This window comes from Oenanthe melanoleuca, chromosome 1 (assembly GCF_029582105.1).
Source record: "Oenanthe melanoleuca isolate GR-GAL-2019-014 chromosome 1, OMel1.0, whole genome shotgun sequence".
NCBI lineage: Eukaryota > Metazoa > Chordata > Aves > Passeriformes > Muscicapidae > Oenanthe > Oenanthe melanoleuca.
In genome coordinates, this window is record NC_079333.1 from 41,418,238 (window position 1) to 41,436,464 (window position 18,227).

At 39.7% G+C, this 18,227-nt stretch overlaps 1 protein-coding gene across 3 annotated transcripts in view; it reads right to left on the minus strand.

Moving 5' to 3' along the window:
• Window positions 1-17,936, minus strand: part of ALKBH8 (alkB homolog 8, tRNA methyltransferase) — a 45,428-nt gene extending 27,492 nt beyond the window's left edge. Inside the window, exons 1-9 of one of the 3 annotated variants that reach the window (XM_056492289.1) lie at window positions 17,902-17,936; window positions 17,066-17,217; window positions 13,941-14,077; window positions 12,983-13,123; window positions 10,956-11,196; window positions 9,822-9,953; window positions 8,900-8,995; window positions 7,464-7,568; window positions 4,722-4,792 (exon numbers count right to left, since the gene is read on the minus strand). In XM_056492289.1, coding sequence (XP_056348264.1) covers window positions 4,722-4,792; window positions 7,464-7,568; window positions 8,900-8,995; window positions 9,822-9,953; window positions 10,956-11,196; window positions 12,983-13,114 — 777 coding nt within the window. In that variant the 5' untranslated portion in view covers window positions 13,115-13,123; window positions 13,941-14,077; window positions 17,066-17,217; window positions 17,902-17,936. Of the gene's footprint in view, window positions 1-4,721; window positions 4,793-7,463; window positions 7,569-8,899; window positions 8,996-9,821; window positions 9,954-10,955; window positions 11,197-12,982; window positions 13,124-13,940; window positions 14,078-17,027; window positions 17,218-17,901 lie in introns of all 3 variants that reach the window. The other 2 variants (XM_056492295.1, XM_056492300.1) reach the window with 2 other exon arrangements.
• Window positions 17,937-18,227: the final 291 nt, after the last annotated feature.

The following is an 18,227-nucleotide window of genomic DNA, read 5'->3' on the forward strand; positions in this document are numbered from 1 at the left end:
AGAAAAAAAATTTTGGTATAGCCACTAGCATGGTAATTCTTTAAATAGGTAAGATGCTTTCTGCCTTCCCTTACAAGAAAAATAAAGCAATATATATGTAAACAGCAAATTAAACTGAATTAGCAACTAACCAAGATAAGAAGAGTAAGACCTGGGCCACACAGCAATATCCAGTGCTTGCCTATCTTATTAAAGTTCATGCAGACACAAAACAGCTGCTAACTGTAAAAGGCTGGGTACAGTCTAGACTTTCAAAAGGCTTCTCATAAAATCTCTCAGCTATTACAGAAACAGCTGCTGCTATACAAGCTACAGGTTTCTGTTTGTTAGCCAAGACAGACTGGAAATAGATCAACAGATAAAAAGCAAAAGTGACAGAAAAAGGGTCAATTATCAGACAGAGATGAGTAGCATACCTCATCCTATCAGTTCTAAAATGACCATACTCAAAGGTTGTTCAAAAGGTCTGGTGAAGCTTTTCTTTGAAACATTGCTCTGCTTTCAAGGCTTAAGAGAGTCACAGGTTTTCTTTATAGATCAAAGCACTTTAAGATCCACAGGCTAAGAGTTGATGAATGTGCTCAGATGAACAGAAGCTAGGTGGAGGTCAAGGATGATCAACACATGTCCCCACCTCTTTAACCCTGAGCCACAAATCTGGCTGACATCCCTAAAGCTTTCCTTCCTCAGACATTAGGTCAGGGCATAGACAGAGCATCACAGCAGTTCTCAGGGTTTGTACCAGCCTTTTCCCAGCCCAAGGCATAGGAAACAGAGTAAGGCAAGGAAAAGCAGAGCTAAGAAGAAGAGAATGACAAGCCTGGGGCTGCATCTTGAAAATGGGACACAGCAACATAAATCAGAGTATTGTGCCAACATTACACCCCCTTTGAGCAATCTATGACTGTGCTTTGCTCTCTGGCAGGGGGCAGTGGGTGTCCCACAGGCGTCTTGGACACAGAAGGGCAGAGCTGACAAGAGGAGACTACAGGGTGCTGGTGTCTTTAGACTGGGAGTAAGATCTGCAGCCAGGAAGGGAAAATTCTTCTCTGTGTTGGATGCATTCATAGCACTACTTAGCTCATAATAGAAATGGTACCTCTGTATTTCTACAGTTTTAATGAATCAAGGCTTACACAGCAGCATATAAAATGCCAAATTAGGAGAAGTGGAAAAAACAGAAATCTCAATATTGATCAAGTTCCTCCTGCAAACCTGCAAAGAGAAATTTGACACAGGCTTTAAAATTAGGATTCTTTTGAGACAGCTGCAGACTTGGCAAGGCTTCTAAGATGAAATACTGTAAAACTGCTTATCTGTAGAGACACCAAATGGAGGCACTGAAAATAACACCTAACTGAAATAAAACCAAAATTCTCAACAGAAAGGACATCAGTCCCTGTTTTGCAGTACTTTATTCAAATTTATGGATACAAAAACATGATTTGCCACTAAGTTTAATAAAATATTGCTCATCTAAATTTACCACATTGCCTTGTCTTTCCTAGTATGACAATATCTGAATATGAGAAAGCTGCATTCAATAACAGAGCACTGAAACTGATATTCATTAATACTTTCAGTGCATCAGCTCTTATAAAGACAGGTTGAATGCGATGATTTATAAAATGCAATTACCAGCCCATAGGACATTCTAGAAGTCTCATTTCATTCTGCAATTTCCCAAGAGATGGCAAAGAAATGGGTTACAAACAGGAATAATTAACCTGAGATCCCCACTTTTCCTGAAGTATTATAGGACAAGACAAATCACCTCTCATTGCTTTGCCCTCTAACTATTCAGTAGCTTTTATAAGCTAGGCAGAAGTGCAAAGCAATAATGAGATTTTCCTCCTTCAAAACAAGTTTAATCCATCTTGTAAACTCAAAACACAATGGATGCACCAACCAGGACAATCACTTGGCCACTGTGCCTCTTGATAAAGCTGTTTCGTGTGACTGAGAGAGGAAAGAGGATCTCATACCTACATTTCCACCTCATTTCACACAGGTGTAAGAACCTGGATCACTGTAGATTACCTGATGCAAGACAAATGCAGTGTTGTGAAGAATCATGCCTTTATTTCTCAAAATTATTTGTTTATATTTAAAATGAACATACATGTCAATAACTATTCCTTTTTCAACATAAATCAGATTTGTAGAAACAAATTAAACTTACAATGACTCCTCTACCAAACATACAGAGTGCTTTGTTATTGCATAAACTCATTCCCCATTGAGGAAAAGACTGATCCTCAGTAATGTGGGTTAGGTTGCAAGGTACCACTGTAGATGGTAGCAGCATGAAGCACAGTTGGAGACCCATCACTACTGGGCTTGATATTTGGGATCATCACTTGGGATTGATACTGGGGCTAGCACTGCTTAACAACCTCATTAGTGACCTGGATGATGGGGCAGACAAAATAAAACTAGGAGAAGTGGCTGATAACAGATGGTTGTGCCACCATTCAGAAGGATCTTAACAGGCTGGACAACTGCTGCCAACAGGAACCTCATAAAGCTCTACAAACAGAAGTGCAAAGTCCTGCACTTAGCCAGAAATAATCCCATGTACCTCTACACACTGGCAGCTGATGAGCTAGAAAGCAGCTTTGCCAAAAATGACTTCAAGGTCCTGGTGAGAAGTTGAACATGAGCCACAAATCTATTCTTGGAGAAAAAAAGGCTAACTGTGTCCTGAGTTACATTAGGAAGAGCACTCAGCTGGTGAAGGGAGGTGATCCTTCCTCACTTACCAGCCCTGGTGAGGGGGTACCTCTTGTACTCTGTCCAGTACTGGGACTGGACTTGGCTTCCCACTAGAAGAATGCCATGGACTTACTGGAACAAGTCCAGAACAGGGCTGTAAAGATTATTAAGGAATATCTTTACATAAGAGGATGCTGAGAGAGTTGAGACTGATCAGCCTGGACAAGGGTTGGCTTAGGGTCAGATAGGATTGCTATTGTTAATGTGTATAAGTAACTGAATGGAAGGAATGAAGAAGGAGCCAGATTCCTCCTAACAATGTCCATCAACAGGACAAGAAACAATGGGCACAATTTAAATCCCACACCATTCCATCAGAACACAAAGAAACAGTTTGGATTTTTACCGTGACAGATTTCAAACACTTTGAAAGATTGCCTACAGAGGCTATGGCATCTACATCTGCATGAATATCCAAAACACAACCAGACACAGTCTTGGACAACCCACTTTTGCTGACCCTACTTAAACAGGAGCTTGGGCTGCATGACCTTAAGAGATTCTCTCCGACCTAAACAGCTCTCTGGGCCCATGAAGATGATATAAGAAGTTTGAGAATCTGTGGTGATAACTAAGTCACCAGGCTAGGAGGGTGTATGTGTTTAGTCCTCTGTTCTGCCAGACTCCTTTTTCATAAGCTAAAGCATGTATTGTAGTTATTAATTATCACAATCTGCCTAATTCAGATCCTGGAGGGACAAGCTTATAAGCAATTCAAAGAAATGCTCTTTCCATTACTCAGTATAATGAGGCATTCTGCTCCCTTTCTTTCCTTTGAAGTGTCTGCCAATTTCTAAAATAGAATACAGAACCAGCTGGGTTGCAAGGTTACTTCTTTCTGGCACTTTTTATGTAAATGTGTGCATTTACTGTCGAGGAGAAAAAAGAAAGGACAAGCCATATGGCTTTATCCATGTTTTCCACCACATTGCAGTGTAGTGCATTCAGGTAGGAAAAAAAGTCATCCTACAGGAAGAAAAATAAAGAAAAGAAGAGAAAGATACCAAAGGTTGATGCTGTATGTGTAAGTCAAATAATTTATTAACTTACCCATGGTAAGATTTAATGGGAATAGAGAATGGGGCTTCACTCCTAAAATAGGTAACTCACATAATACTGCAACTGATATTTTCATTTTAAAATCAGATGAAGATTTAAGCACACAAAACCACAAAGAAATCATAAAAAAGTTGTAGAAGTACTAGAAAGAAAAACCATAAATAATACAGCATTTAAAGGGCCACTGGCTTGTTTTACTACATCTGTGCTTTGATTGCCTACACCTGAAAAGTGTATTTATGGCTCATTAGGAAAAGGCACTGAAATTTGTGAGATACCTAACAGGCTGTAATCCAATGCCTACACCTGAAATATCTAGAAATTGTCCAAGTCTGGCTGTGTCCCTGGTTGAAATGCACACATTCCAACCTTTTACAGCTTCAAAACACTCCAGGCAGTCCACTTGGCAGAAAGGTTTGTATTTTTCATGTGATTAAAGTCACTCTGCTTTTGGCCATCTCTGAGACCATTACAAGGTATGCTGTAATACAATAACCTAGAAATGCACTACTTATGGTGTTACATCAATGAAGTAACAGAGCATCTGTGCCAGAGTCAGCCTTTTCATTGAAATGGAAAGGATAAGAAAGCCCAGGACTGCAGTACTGAGGCAGAATATGTGAAATTCAAGGATGAAATAAAGATGAAGGAAGGTCAATGGAGACTTAGATGCCAAGATTTAAAAATCACTGATATCACTGGTAAATCTTCCAGTGACACTGTACTGCAGTTACTTATTTAATCAGCATATCACACCACCTTTCATACTTGATATTAAATTCAGATGAATGTGGACAGACACCATGGAAAATCAAATTAACAAATTAACAATATAAAAATGGAACTTCTCAGTAAAGCAACAAACCACATGCAAACATTAAGTTTACCTCAGCTCCCAAACTGAGTGAGATTATTTCATCTTCAAAAGCAGAATGTGTATCAGTATGAGGGGGAATTCCTGTTTAAAAAAAAACAAACAACAAAATGTCAATATAATAATAATAATAATAACAATGACTCCAAATGATCTCCCTGCTGCAGAGAGCAGCTCAAGCACTTTGCTCTCCTTGTAGGCAGTCTAGCCCTTAGCAGCAACACTTTTGGCACCTATAGTGATTTTGGGTTTAGTTCATCCACAATCATGTATTTCTTCCTCACTCCCTTCACAAAGGAATAATCTCAAATCCTTCTATTTCCAAAGCAAATGACTGCATTTAGGGTTTCAGCTTCAGCAGTATGACCTTCTGCTTCAGAGGCAGGCACTGGTAGGATCAAGTCTGCCTCTGTTTTGCACTTCCTAGGCAAACACACATCACTGCTAGGCTAACCCCTGGGTAACACATCTGCCAGGGCATGTATGAGTACACACACAGAACTGAGAATTGCCAAAAGGACAGTCATTTTTTTAAGGTTTGTTTAGATTTCTCTTTCATATCTGCTAATTGGAAAGAAACTGCCAGTCCCTGCAGCTTGTGTCACACATTTTAATGCCAAGTGCTAGAACAGCAGTGTGCATGCCACAGCAAGGTCTCACCACATGGTGGGGAACAGCAGTCAGCAGTGGAGCAAGGGAGAACAGCAGACAGCTTGAGAGAGCTTCATCTGCACCTTCCTCTGATCCACTGCAGGCCAAGGCAGACAGAGTCATTCCTATACCATCCAAACTGAAACAGTTTTATTTGTTTATTAAAAATTCTACCCAAGTTCATTTTGGCTCTGTAGAGAATACCCCAGTTGAAAACAACTTTTTCTGAAGTGTCAGTCAGCTCTATAAAGCACCTTTATTATACAGCAGATTTTACATCCAGATGTAAATATTCTGAATTCCATTACTTTCAGTGAAAACGATACCAGTGTTTTATGAGACCAACATTTAATCTGACAGAAAATCAGTGAGACTTTAAAACCAAAGACAGGTAGATACCTCTTTGCTATGGCTCATAACTTTGCCTCAGTACAGAGCACTGAGGCTCTGTTTAAGAGGCACACTGAAGCCAATGCAATTCACTGTGCAGCAGGAGAACACTGACAGCTTTCCACACTGTCACCAATAATTCAACTAAGACCAGACTGACCTACCCACCTTGTTTAATGAATCTTATTTAGCTTACCCTCCAACTTAGATACTCATAGCCATAACTCACTTTCTAAAATTTCAAGTATAATTACCAGTGAAAAAATGGCTCAGAACCAAGATGCAGACAGTATTAATCTGACTGTCTTCTGTGCTCCTTCATGTCATAATGACTGCACTTAAGAAAGGGTATTTTGCTTTGGGCTTGGGTTTTTATTTGGTTTTTCAAAAAAATCTGCTTCTATTCTTGATAGAAATCTACAACTCTAATCTCGTCAAATGTCCCAGCCAGAAGTACAAAACTATCAATTTAACAGATTGTCAGATACACAAACAAATAGGATCAGCTTTTCAGACCCTTGTTCAGCAGACACTGTAATAGCTGTTAGACATTAATTCTGAGAGTAAAGCCATTGTTCTTTCTTCCTAAGGACAAATGAGAGACTCACCCTGGAAAGCAAGCCAGATACTTAACCTTGATGACTAAGCTTAGCAAAAAAGTACAGCACATGATTTATTCCCTACAAGTATGATTAGAAGCTCATTTTTCTTCAGAAGCCTCCAGTTTGGGAAAAATTACAGAATTACAGTAATTCCTTATTTCTAAGATAAGGGAACACTGCTTGCATCATACTTGAGACTCCATATATCACATGCATGATAACATTATATCATAATGCATGATAACATTATATCATATGTACTAACAGCAGGAGCCCTTTCCTGGAGACTGTATGCACACTACAGGAAGCAATACATGTTTGGAGTAAAAAAATGAACTTAACTAGAAGACCAAATATGACTAATTATTCCTATAACTTTTTATAGATAGTTTTCAAATCATGGCCTTGGACTTAAATGCCATCATTTTCCATAACAGTAGCACTAAAGACTGCACATATAAGTTCCCATGTGCAGAAACCAATATTAAGACTTTAGTTTTGATTCAAAGCATCTCTGGTCACAGTGGAAGTACACTAAGGAGGTGCTTAAATTCTGTCCCTACACCATTCCACAGTTAGATGCTACACTCATGCTTTTTTAGTGAAGTTGTACTGGTTTGGCTGGGATGTAGTTCATTTGCTCCACAGCTGCCTGCATGGTGCTATGCTTTGGATTTGTGATGAAAACACTGTAGATAATACACAGATGTTTTACCTCTTTCTAAGCAGTACTTATACAGCATCAGGGTCTTTTATGCTTCTCATGTTTCCCTGCCAGCAAGTCGAGGTGCACAAGAAGAATATTCCACATGATCATATGACATCATGATCAGTAATAACACTAAGGGACTGGCTGAGAACTGATTGGCCAGTAGCCAAGGCCTTTTATTTTTTGTGCATCACTTGTCTTCCTTTGTTTTCCTTTTCTTTTTTTTTAACTTGCTAAACTGTCTTGATCTCAACCCATGAGAATTCTCACTTTTATCTTCCAAATTCTCTTCTCTACCTCAGTGAGGGAAGTGAGTGAGCAGCTGCATGATGCTTAGTTACCTACCAGGGCTAAACCACTATATAAAATAATATAAAAATTTTGGAAGGACAAATAAACTTACCTTGTCCAGGTTCATACTGATTTACAGTCAGTTGATCAGGTTTATGTTTGATATATCCCTGCTTTAAGCACTTTTCCAAGAATGGCTTGCAAATTTCAGGAAGACCTAGTTAGAGAAATAGAACTGTAAAGACAGGACAGCTTTTTACAATAAATGTAACTAAGAAAATACATAGAAATAGCTTCATATACATGCAAGTCCATCTATAATGATGATTACTCTCTATCTGCTGCTAACACACACATCAGAATTAGGGGCCTAATCTTCAAATCCAATATATTTTTAATATCTCAGAATTAGGAAGGCCACTCTTCCAAGGCTGCTGCATTCAGAAGCAGATTACTCCTTACAAATGCAAACCATAATGTCTACACATAAATAAAACCACATCAAATCAGAGGCAGTTTTCACCAATTACAAAAAAAATTGCAGTCAAAAAGCAAAATTATTATGCAGTCAGTTGTGCAGAGAGCTAAAAAATTCCCTGGAAATCTCTTACTGAATTAAATTAAATATCACCAAAAAATCTGCTGAAGTTAAACTGGTCTTGAAACAGGAATGGAAGGTGTAGACCTCCACTGAAGCTTTGGTTTGCTATTTTACCTGAGGACTTGATTGAAAAATTCTGCTGAAGGTAACTCCAAAAAATATGTTACTACTATCCGTTCCATGAATCTACTGATTTTTATTCTCATTTTCTCCCCAGAAGTGTTTATGCTTTTCTCACACATAAAATAGTCTGTGAGACTAGAAAACAATTCACATATCAATTCTCTTACAATGATATAGCTTCACAGCTAAAATCTTAATATAACCAGAATCCTTCTGTTGCATGCTAAATCCACCCAAGTATATATGCATCACCTTAAACACCTTCAAGTTTTACAGGAATTTAACTCTCCTATTTTACTATTTTTATATCTAAGTCTATAAGATGACTCACTTGCTTTGATCTGACTCACAGCTTTCAGCTCCAAATATGAGTTATTGAAATGTTTATGAAATTGCTCTCAGAGCAAAGGAAATTTTATTTCAGTGTGCATCCAGCAAGCTTCAAGCTGGTTGAGATAAATTTATACAGCAACATACGTCACATCCCCCAAATAAATTAATATGCCATTTGTAACACGTAATTGTTTTATGGAACAAAAAGCTGAACAGGAATGACAACTACAATCCCAAAAGTCTTATTTGACCAGACCTTAACAAAGGCTAGCAACCTCTGGTTCCAAGTGACTAGACAACAGGCTTAAAGCACTAGCAATAACTTGGAATGAATCTCAAAATTCAAAAGCACTTTTTTGTGTGCTTAAGATACAGCAAAGGCTCTTCTTTAACCAGTCTCTCACAGCTATAACTCAGTGAGGCTTAAAGGCTTTACATAATGGTTCAAACACCAGTGCAGAATAAGCATAGTTTAATAGGGAAGTTCTCACCTCCAGGCAATGGTTTGTCTTTATCAACATTATTGTTATCATAGCGAAACTCATACCCAAAATGCTTCACTCTTCTATGCTTTAAAGTCTTCTGGGCTGTAAAAACACATCACTTTAAAGTAAGATTAGACTACATAAGACTACATGCAACATTGCAGGCAATTTATTATGTTTCCCTATCCCATCCTCCCTGTAAAGCCCAACCATTATTTAATTAGCAGTTAAAAAAGCCTATGTGACCCTCATTGTTCACGTACACACTTCTGCTTATTACCTTTTGTAATTCATCAATCACCACATTCACTGCTGTTTTGAGTCAGTGGGATGGTGGTTTTGTATATGCAAGAAGCAGAGAACACAATTTTTTGAGCCATGCTTAATGCATCTTTTTCTTGCCCTGATCTCTGAATTTACACCTGATGAATACCCTACAGGTAAATCAAGATCCACCATTCTCATTAATGACCAAACTACACATTAGCTAAGGTCAACATAACCTTTTGCACAGGAACTCTGAAGTGATTTCCAAGAATTCATTTCTTGAAGGATTTAACTCCATAAGCTCAAGTGAAAGCATGAAAGCATCCAGAATGTATGCCTCACTAAGTAATTTTTTTTACATAAAAGGAGACACAGCTCTTCAGCTGGACATCAAATTACAAAGTCTTGTGCTTGGCACAAGAAACATTAAAAAAAGACTTCAATTGTCTCTGGATGCAGGTTTTTTATTCAAATAAATTCAATCTAGAATATCAATTCAGATCACTTGCAGTATAAGACCCAATTTCTAAAGTGCTAAGAACTAACACAGAATAATTTCTGACAATTCATTTACCAAGGTGTAGACTTCCTGTAACCTGAAACTGCAGGAAAAAAACAACATAAAAGTATAGAATGTCAGGATTCCTAGAGTTCTACTCACCATTTTGAGTATCTTCATCTCCTTTCCAGTCAATACTTTCCAACATCCTCCTTTCTTCTTCTGGAGAAATAATCTTTTCAATTACCATTAAGCCTGGAGGCAAGCTTGTAGGAACAGCATTTTGCAAGGAAACTGAGATATACGGAAAAAAGAAAATTGTCACTTTTTAGAGAAAATAAAACCTTTGTTCCCCATGGAGATATAATTACTTTGTATGAGAATATAGTACAGCTGCATAAATATTTATTGATACAATGGAGCACTCATTGTGGTCTTATTTGGAGAATGAATGATCCCTTTTTGACAAAACAGGGTAAGGCCCAAGCTTTGCATTCAAGCACTGTCTAAAAATTTTACTGCACAAGACGAACAAGATTTTACACTATTCAAACACAAATTGTGGTTTTCCTGCAAAAATAATGGTAAACAGAATTTCTTAATCACTTCAAGGTTGTACCTGAATTTCATTTTAATTTTGTAGAATTTTAGTGATTTACCATATCAGCAGATTCCTTCCATAGACAGATAGTATTCTGTAATCAAATATGCACAAATGAGGAGTACAGAACAATACCTAGGTGAACATAAAACACCAATGATGTTGGGACATTCAGTTTGCCATTCTATGAGCTCAAAAAAAGCTATTTGCTGGCAGAATGTACAGACCAACACCAGGAATCCTTTTTGCTAGACATTATGAAAGCTCACAGAAAGAGCAACAGTTCTTGTAGTAAATAGCTGATAACCAGCAAAAAAAAAAATACTGGGGAGAAGGGGAGGAAAAAAAGATTGAGATTTCATTGTGTATATTTTTCTTCTTGGAGCTGAGACAGTGACTGCAGAATTGGGTCACACAAGAAACCCAATGAACTGTCCAAAGATTCTCCAGGCTCCTTAATCACAAAACCTTCATTTGCAGTATCGAGTAGTCAGGAAATTACCAAATCTTTTTATCCCTTTTGCATCTAAGTAATAGAGTTGAAATTAGAGTATCCTGAATCTCAGATTCTAGCTTTCAATCTCTGCACCTACTTACAAAAACTAGTGTGCTTTCACCTATATTTACAAGGAAGTAAAAGCAAAGGGGAGCAGTATGCAGGAAGCTGGATATATAGGACAGCAGAAAAACTGTACCTTTTTCCACAAAATTAATATATAGAACAATGTTTTGGCTACAGTCTTCCAGAGTAACTTCCTTTCCATTAAGGGCATTAAAGGCTTTCTTGGCTTCTTCTGTTGTCTTATATTTCACAAATGAATATGGTTTATTTGGTGGCATTAAGAGTGTTTCCATTGCTCCATATTCTTCCAGTATCCTGAGCAGTTGCTGTCTACTCATCCCATTACCAAGACCAGCATTGGCAATAACCAGGCTCTTATTGAAAGAGAATTAAAAAACAAAATAAAACAAAAAAAGAATTAGTGATTATTGTTGGTTCATTTAAAACTAACTTTTTACCAAGAGAACAGCACTATAAAGAAAAAATAAACCCATGAGCACTCTTTTATGCATTCTGCACACGATATTTACATTTCCATGAGCTTGTTATACAAGGCTAATGCAACCTTTGCTTGCTCAGCACATAGTCTGGCTGAAAGCCTTGCAACCTCTATCAGAAACACCTCCTCAGTTAATGCATGCTTTGAATGAGTGTGTCAAATGTACTGCAAGCAAACAGCAGCACTGGCACACAATTTTGGAGGCTTCTGAAACAGCTGGGCAAAGTGTTCAATTATTGCAATTCACTTCTCTAAAAAAACAAAAATGAAAATGAGGTTTAGAACTGAAGAGGAGGGTCATAAAAAAAATGAAAAAATTATACACTGAGCACTGCTGTGATTATGCCTATTGTGAAGGCTCTATCTGTTCTAAGCTGTGCATCAGGCTGCCCACTACCAATCATATTTTTTCAAAGTGCACCTCATTATTAATTACTGCCATTTCCTATAATGTTATTGATGGAGAGACCCATGTGTGTTCAGGATATGCAGTGGTTCAACCTCACTCCTTTCACTTAATCTACAAAGACCCCACCACACAACTGCTCCAGCACATGCAGCAACTGATCGTGTAATTTAGAGATAGTCAGACTCTTGCACAAAGCCTGGAAGTATTTTCTATATTCCTGACACAAGTTTACCACTAGCACCATTATTTCGTTTCATATATCACTTATTCAAATGTTCTGTCACCAATAAGGACCTGGCTGGATCCCAGAATTACTCTTTGGATAGATTAGATGGATAATCTGGTACCTGGAACTGTTTCAAGGGGAACAAATCCCAAATTACAGCTCCATTTCCAAGCAACACTAGAAAAACACAGTCTTTGCTCTAAAGAGTTGACAAGCAACAAGATTGCTGAGTCATTAACATCTGTCCATGCGGTGTCCAAGCTAAAATTAAACCAAATTTTATTACAAATATGTATAAAGATCTAACTAATGTTTCCATATTTGAATGGGAAGAATTTGCAGTATCAGGATGAACAAGCATAGAACAATTAGAAACTCTAACTTCCCTTTCTGTTTGCAAGTTCCCATCACTTTTTGCTATATCATTATCTGTGAGGTCATTCTCTGATCTGCTGTAAGTATTCTGTGGCAGAACACTACAAATCAAAAACCTAAGACCTAGCTTTCTGCTAGGTCTCTTTTCTGCAAGGGAAGAAAAAGCTGTCCACATTTAAACAGCTGCAAGCCAGCCAGTCAATCAGTTCAATTCCCACAGAGCCACAGCCTTAATTTGTTTAGAGGAAAAAAACAAAATGGAAAAGGTTTCCAAGACAGACATGTTTTTAATGGAGAGCTTAGATGAGACAAATTACACTTGGCAGAAAACTATGAAGGATAGAAGGGTACAAAAGTTAAAAGCCTGAGGGAAAAAAAAAGAAATCACAGAGAAAGAGAAGAAAAGTTTATCTATTTCAAAAGCATTTCCAATGCTTCCTCCTCCTCCTCAACCCAAGTAACTACTGTTTCAGGTTAAAAAAACCTTATCCAAAGGCCATCCAAGTCTCTCCATAGACATTGAACTGCTTAAGTACAGTTCTGCCTTGGGAAATGCATTTTTAAGAACAGCATTTTACATGAGACACATGAGAAGAGAACATAGATAAGCAGCATTTCAGCACTACCATCAAAATCACAACTACCAGTCACCTGTGTAGCATGGGAGATGCACTTTATGCCCTCATGTCTCATCAGTGTATGCTGAGCTCTGACCTGCTTCCTCAATACCTTCTTCTTCATTTTCTGGACTTTCAAAAGATCTTCACTGCCTTGAGTTTCCATACTGGTGTTCTGGAGAGGAGAAGCAACAACACATAGTGAGTGTCCTGCTTGAAAATTATCTCTCCCAAAAATAAAGCTTTAAAAGATTGCTATGTTGCTTGACTAAATTTTCCCATTTTTGTCTTCCTCTTCACTCCTCTATTCATATTCACAGTATCACTGCATCCATTTGTGGGTTTTAACCTTTCAGCTAATTTCCTTCTCTCCACAGTCTCTCCAGAGCAGAACATGAGAAAAAAATTATGTGTGGAACTGCCATGAGATTTGTATTGTCTCAGCTTCTCAGATATTCTCACGCCTCACCAAATGCTTGAGTTGGAGATGAAACATTTGGCTCCTTTTACTTAATTGCACCTAAGTGTAACATTTGGCCAAATTTGCTTTCTTGAGAGTAGAAAAATGTGTGCAAATGTACTCAGATGTCCTAGAGTAAGCAACTAGAATGTTCCACACATCATTTACCACATCTCCCAAACTTAATGCAAATCACATTCCTGTTGTGAGAAGGAACAGAAAACTGTGTACACATATGTATCTATATTAACTACTGAATTTCATAGCAACACAGCATTTACCAACCAGTGAGTACTTAAAGGCCACTGGCATTCTCAAGGTTTTGCTGCATTTTTTGCCACTTTTGGTCTAACACTATACTGAGATCATACAGTATCTCCCCACATTTCTCTGAGCCTACATTCTTTTCCTTTCTTTTTTTCTACCTCCTTCAAATCCAAGGGAGGAGTCCAAATCTCATGTAAGATTATGACAAAGCTCCCAGACACTAATGCAGCTTGACTTTATCTCTCCCTGTAACATAACCCCTTACCTGTATTTTAGAAGTATCTCCTCTTCTTTGCCAAAAATCCTCCTAACAGTATAGCTGGACAATCCACCTGCAGTTGCCTGTCCAGTTCCATTCCTTTATCATCATCAACCTGACAACAATCCTTCCATCTTCTCTTCCTGTCAAAAAATGGTTTTGTTTCAGTTATTTGTAAGGAAAAAAAAAGCCAAAACAAAACTTATATGTAATTATTTAACTCTGTCAACTGTCCCAACAGTCACTTATCCACTTGCATGCCTTCTGGCTTGCATGACTGCAGAGCTGCTTCCCAATACCTAAACTGCAGACTCTGTCATGATAATATGACAATGTACCACAAAAAATGGCAAAGCTAAAAAAACCCTCATGCTAGTATTTGATGCAACTTTGTGTTGAATGACTTAGCAAAAATTTTGTTTTAAACAAGCACTGATATGCTAGTAAAATTGTTATAAAATACTGAAGTGTTGCAAAGGAGCTGTATGTATTCCCTGTGATTGCTACAGCATTACCATCATCAACCTGCACAACTTGTAACAGCACAGCACAAGAAAATCTTTAAAGAGAATCAGGATGACAAAAGCACTCCGTGGAAATAAAAGATTATAATCCTCCAAAAGGTGCAGGATAAATGCTGCCAAAGAAGACTTATTCTTTTGTCCTTCCTTTCCATTTACTACTTCATCCTTCTACCATTCTTCTTCTGTTCTCAAACACAATTTTATAGTGGTCTTAAATGAATTGAAACCCTTGTCAAAAACAATTTCAAGCAAATGTAGCAAGTTACTGGCATGGTGGGCATTAGCAATTCTCTCTTGACATGGTTTCAGGCACCTGCTATCAAGTTTGAGGTAGCACATGCAAGGCCCTAACAGTTTGAACCCTGATTTCCTGGCATTATTCAAGTTTTTACACATCTGACTGCATAGAGATCGCATTTACACCTGAGCTTGACCAAATAAACCAACTCCCAAAACCAAAAAAATACTTTAAAAAATTACTCAGCACCAAAATCCATCCTACTACCATTAAACTCTGGACATTTCCTAGGATCTCTTAGAGAGAATTCAAGCACAAGCATGCTCACATGCAATGGAGGTAAATGCATGAGACAAAAATCTCACAAGTAACAAAACTGAAACAGGGAACAATAAGAAAAAGACTACTAAAATAATTATTTCACATGACTTCAGAAATGAAGTATAGAGGACGAAAAGATCAATGGGTTACACAATCAATCTTGATCCCTACAAAATTAATTTTATTACAGATTTTTTAAGAACTGTCTGCCATTTCCCTTTAAAGCAACAATGCTCATTAAGGGCTTTTACCCTATTTTATACTCTGTTTTTTTTTCCCTTCCCTTCCTCAAATTCTTGGTACCTTCTTAAATAACCACTTTCCTTTCCTGATGGCACACTTGCAAACAGGCCACAACTCATTCTTTGAGAATAATATTCTTCCTTCTAACAACAAATAGCTCAAAACAGTTCAAAATAAGATTCTTCAATTAATCTACAAAAAGTGTTAAACACACAGAGAGCAATGGTCCTCTTAACCTTCATTACTTAAATGACGAAAAAAATCTCAAACTTGCTTAAACAAAAAAAAAAAAAAAAAAAGCACACAAAAAAAAAAATACACACAAAAAAAAAAACAAAACTAAAAATCAACACCCAAAAGTGTAAGATAGATAGAAGCCGAGGTGACTGAGAGGAGAAAATAAAAGTCTCATGAAAAAAAGCTCCAAAAGTTTTTGTTAAGTAAATTCTCCTAAGTGCTTCTAAAGGGTTACCCTTACCAAGATTCAGCTGATTTGCAGGCTCCTTCAGCAAGCTTACTATGACTGAGCTGTGCAATTATAAAATTGCATAGAATCACAAAATCATTTAGGTTAAATAAGACCTGTAAGGTTGAGTTCAACTGTTAATCCAGACCTGCTAAGTCCACCAGTAAACCCTATGTCCCTAAGCATCACCATCTACACAACTGGGTCCAAAAGGCTTGGCCTGTCCCACTTTATTTGCCACACACAGGTGAACAAAGGCCCACATCTTTACAGTCTACATATTCCTCTGCAGAGGGTGTCATGCAGTCCCAAACCACCTCACAGGAAAGTGACATGTTTGACTTGGTGAGTTTACAGAAAGAGAGCAAAGATACAGGACAGGTTAATACTTTGGCAGTAAATTGGATTCAGATGGAAAAGCATGGAGGCTATGCACGTCACCCACACCAGTCAGACCACTGTCACACAGCCTGCAGAACAGAGGACTTCAAACTGAAAGGGTCAGGCCTCTTCCATAACATCTATACCTCTACATACTGGAAAACTTTATCCAGCCTCTAAGAAAAGCAGTTCTGAGTTTAGTCAGGCCTTTAGATCCTCACACACTCCCACATTCTCCAGGCAAAAGCAAAGGAGTCATGCCACAGAGCTTGTCAAACTAGCACAGAAACAGAAAGGCTACTTTTTATCCTTTCATAAACCCTGAACCAAACAACTGAACAAGGGTCAGCTAAGGTGTGATACAGCTGTCTAAATAGGATGTAACACTGGCAGAGATGACCTATCCCACAACACTCTGCCTTTCACCTCCTGCTCAAGAAGCTGAAGATCTTTCTGTCATGCTTGCCAGCATCACTTTGGTGTCTCCAGCCTCTGAAGGCATCTTAAACAGTACTACCTGCATAGCTGAGACAGCAGAATATTCTCTTGGTCTTTGTCTGAACTGGGTCTAAAACTCTGTTATATCACTACCAGTGGCTCAATTCAGCAGACACAGAAACCAAATCTGCCCTGATTTCTGAATAAAGGAATCACACTCAACTGTATAGAAGTAGGAAACTTCATTTGATAGGATCTCCTTTAGAAAGGCCAATATGATGATAGAAGAAAAAGGGTTAATCCACTGTTCCATTCATTACTGTTACCACCTAGTTTTACAAGTATTTTTAAAAAGTAGCTCCAGAAAATACACACTGAAAACTGTTTCCCCCTGCAACACGAACTAAGGTTATAGCACGTCACAAAACTGGCCTGATGTTACTACAAAGGCTCACGCAAAGCTTTAATGCAATGCACAAAACTTATCTGCTGGAGAAGCCGCTTCTGAAAACGAAAGTACCTGGTGGCCGGGCAGAGCTGAGCGGCGGCTGTCGGCAGAGGGAGCGCCACGATCAGGGATAAGTTGGGCTCTTTGCTACTCAGTTTTGGCTTGGTTTTGTGTCGCAGACGCGCCACAACAAACGTATAAGGAGACAGTACTCGCACAAACACCTGGGGGAAAAAAAATTAAAAATTCAGGAGGCCCGAAGGTGAGATTTAAGAGCTTCAGCACTGGCCAAATGCGCCTGAAGGCACCAGCACATCCAGGCACCAGCATGTCCCCGCATCCCATCCCTGCTAGGCACTGCCAGCACCAAACTCCCGACACACCGCAAACCCTGGCTCTGGGCACTCGCTGCAAACAGCAGTAACAGGAATAACCACAGGAGCGCGTCTTGGGATCACAGGATGTTAAGGGTTTAAACAGACTTAAAGAACAACCAGTCCCAAACCCTGTGCCATGGGCAGGGGCGCGCCCTACCAGACCAGGTTTCTCCAAGCCTTGAACACTGCCAGGATTGGGGCACCCACAGCCTCCCTGGGCAACGTGTTCCAGGGCTCACCACCCCCATAGCCTCCTTCTGCCGTGCCCTGAGTGCACACGGGGGAGGCTGTTAAAGCCGAGAGGCAGGCGTAGGGACTGACTCGGCCTTCTCCCCCTTACACCGTGACAGGGACAGAGCCGGAGCCACGGCCAGGCCGCCGCGGGCTCTGCTCGCCGCACAGGGCGGCACGACGGGGACGGGAGGGGAGCGGAACGAGCGGCAGAGATCGCCGCCGCCCCCGCGGCTCCCGTCCCCAGCCAGAGGCGGGCGAGGCCCGGGCGCTGCAGCCCCGGCCCGGCGGGCGCGTTACCTGCAGGAAGCGGCCATGTCGGGGCGGGCACCGGCACCGCACCGCCCCCGCCGCGCCGTCACGGCACCGCCCCGCCCGCTGCCGCGGAGCTGCGAGTGGGACCTGCCGCTCAATACAGCTGAAGGCAGGGAAGCCGAGCTTTGAGGTTGAACAAGACCGAGTGCCGGGTTCTGCTCCTGGGTCACAGCAGCCCCAGGCAGCACTGCAGGCTGAGGGCAGTGGCTGGGAAGGACCTGGGGGTGCTGCAAACAGCAGCTGAACATGATCCAGGTGTGCCCAGGTGGCCAAGAAGGCCGATGGCATCCTGGCCTGGAGCAGCAGTGCTG